The 2,969-nt window shown below is 38.1% G+C and overlaps 1 protein-coding gene across 1 annotated transcript in view; it reads left to right on the top strand.

The window, feature by feature from the left end:
- Nucleotides 1-8: 8 nt before the first annotated feature.
- Nucleotides 9-2,969, top strand: part of LOC106874500 (glycerophosphodiester phosphodiesterase domain-containing protein 5) — a 28,924-nt gene continuing 25,963 nt past the window's right edge. Inside the window, exon 1 of the mRNA XM_014922246.2 lies at nucleotides 9-108. Within this exon, the coding sequence (XP_014777732.1) occupies nucleotides 50-108 (59 nt within the window). The 5' untranslated portion in view covers nucleotides 9-49. The remainder of the gene's footprint in view (nucleotides 109-2,969) is intronic.

The following is a 2,969-nucleotide window of genomic DNA, read 5'->3' as shown; positions in this document are numbered from 1 at the left end:
GCAGAAAGACTTAATCATACTAGTAATTCTCCTAATTACTTTCATCTATATGACTTTCTTCTTGTACTTCTGGCTTGTGGTTGAGAATGATTCAAATGATTTTAATTGGTGAGTAACAAATTTGTTTCCAATTATATTAGAGGAAATGTGTGTGTGTATGTGTGAGACAAGCTTCTTTCAGTTTCTGCCCTAGGCTATAGTAAGAGACACTTGCTCAAGGTACTACGCAGTGGGACTGAACTTGGAGCCATGTGGTTGGAAAGCAAGCTTCTTACCACACAGTCACACCTGCCCCTATGTGTGTGTGTGTGTATGAGTGTGTGTGTATGTATGTGTGTGTGTGTTATTTAAGCAGGTACTTAGCATTGAGAAAGCTCAACAAAGATGAAACGTGTCTGTAGTTCTTGTGAGCCACTGTGGTGATGATATTCATCTCAGTCCTATATAAATTGTGATTTTAATGCAACAAGTCTGTTAAGAGATTTTATCTCAGACAATTCCTCAGCTTCATACCTTCTAACAGTGTGTATACATTTTATATGATACACAGATGGCAATTTTAATATTTTTTTATATATATGTTTATATATCTAATATATTTTATATATATCTTGTTTTAGTTTTGAAAGACTGATTTAACTCTTTCGTTACCAACATGGTGCTGACAGGAGTGCTTTTAACATGGTTCTCTGGTACATGTTTTCCTACTCTCTTTTGCCTGTGGTGGGACAAACATATACGCATATTTATCTGAAGAGATTTTTTCAGTTTCCATCTTCAAAATCCACTCACAAGGCTTTGGTTGGCTTAGGGCTATAGTAGAAGACACTTGCCCAAAGGTCCACTCAGTGGGAATGAACCTAGAGCCATGTGGTTGGGAAGCAAATTTCTTACCACACAGCTACACCAGCACCTAGACAATAACTTTGAATGAGCAAATTTTTAAGGAATATCTCAGATAATAAATACAATGATGTAATATGAATAGGAGGTGAAAACTGAACTAAAATATCTTTAGTTAGTGGTTAATGATTGCAGATTGTCTAAGAAAGCTATGATATTATAGGATTAAGACTTGTTTAACGGAGCTTGGGTTTAAGAAGATTAATGTTCAAAGATAGATATAACTGTAAAGATGTAATTATTTCACTAATCTGTGTCTAAAACCATTGAAATATGCATATTTGATATAAAAACTAATATTGCATTGTCACTATTTATTTCTGACCATTATTTCTATTATCTTTTTTGTGTTGTAGAAAGAATGCCCTCACTATAACTTCACAGTTGAGAGGTTAATAAGAGCTGGATTATCACAAAAACAAATATTAGACTAATTTCCCTCTAAATTATGTTTTTAATGCTGTGTGATTCAACTCCAACAAAAATTTAATTGTAGTGAATTAGTTTGAAGGTACATTTGATTATACCTGTATCATCACTACAGTACAACATATACTTGATACCATACTTATAGATTTATTAAACTTTAACACCTCAAAGTATTAAATATTTAATCAAAATCTTTTAATCTGTTAATTATGGATTCTCTTCAGCCATTTACATTTGTAAAGCCAAACTGGTCATTCACTTCTTTGATGGCCTTGAAGGTCAATTTATTTTGTATCTGTCAGGAAATGCTGCATGCAGATGATTCATCATCATTGTCATCATCATTGATTTAATGTCTACTTTGTGCTCATGTTGGTCAGATGGAATTTGTTGAGGCAGATTTTCTATGGCCAGATACCTTCCTGTCACTCAACCCTTTCCTGTTCCCAAGCAAGATAATATTTCCCCATGCCTGAACTTGTTTTCATGGTAGACTAGAAACAAGGGACTCTGCTTGTCTATAACTGTCTTGCAATGTCAAGACAAGGAGACAGATAGACAGACACATGCACATACGCGTGTGCACGCACACACGCACACACAACACACACACACACACAAACACTGTTTGTCTCTCGGGTCCAGGAAGCCAGTTCTGCAATTCCTTGCTGAATGACCTGTACAGGTAATTTGTTTATAGTGATCAAATGTTTGCTGTTTTACATTAGCTCACTTCCTCCATCAAACTGACATTACCTGTACAGGTGCATAGTGTGCCATGCATATGTCAGAGAGATTGCAGAGCAATGTGAGATGAAGTGTTTTGCTCAAAAACATAATGCACTTCCCTGTCTTGGAATCACACCCATGGATCTTTCACTGCAACGCCTTAAGCACTAGGACATTATCATCATCATCATCATTTAACATCCATTGTCCTTGCTGGCATGAGTTGGACAATTTGACTGAGCTTGCACGCTGGAATGCTGCACCAGGCTCCAGTCTGATTTGCCATGGTTTTCTATGGCTGGATGCCCTTCCTAATACCAACCACTCTATATATATACTGCTGTCATGCAAATGTACCCATATATATATAGCACATGGCTTAGTGGTTAGGGAATTTGGCTTGCGATTGTAGGGTCATGAGTTCAATTCCTGGCAGCACATTGTTTCCTTGAGCAAGACATTTTATTTCACATTGCTTCAGTCCTCAGCTGGCAAAAATGAGTAGTACCTGTATTTCCAGGGGCCAGCCTTGTCACACTTTGTGTCACACAGAGTCTCCCTGAGAAGTATGAGAAGGGGTACACATATCCGTAGAGTGCTCAGTCACTTGCACGTTAATCTCACAAGCAAGCTGTTCTGTTGATTGAATCAACTGGAATCCTCGTCATTATAAGCAACGGAATCATCATCATCATCATCATCGTTTAACGTCCGCTTTCCATGCTAGCATGGGTTGGACGATTTGACTGAGGACTGGTGAAACCGGATGGCAACACCAGGCTCCAGTCTGATTTGGCAGAGTTTCTACAGCTGGATGCCCTTCCTAACGCCAACCACTCAGAGAGTGTAGTGGGTGCTTTTACGTGTCACCCGCACGAAAACGGCCACGCTCGAAATAGTGTCTTTTA

Source organism: Octopus bimaculoides, chromosome 5 (assembly GCF_001194135.2).
Source record: "Octopus bimaculoides isolate UCB-OBI-ISO-001 chromosome 5, ASM119413v2, whole genome shotgun sequence".
Taxonomy (NCBI): Eukaryota; Metazoa; Mollusca; class Cephalopoda; order Octopoda; family Octopodidae; genus Octopus; species Octopus bimaculoides.
This window is presented reverse-complemented; position numbering and strand designations above follow the sequence as displayed.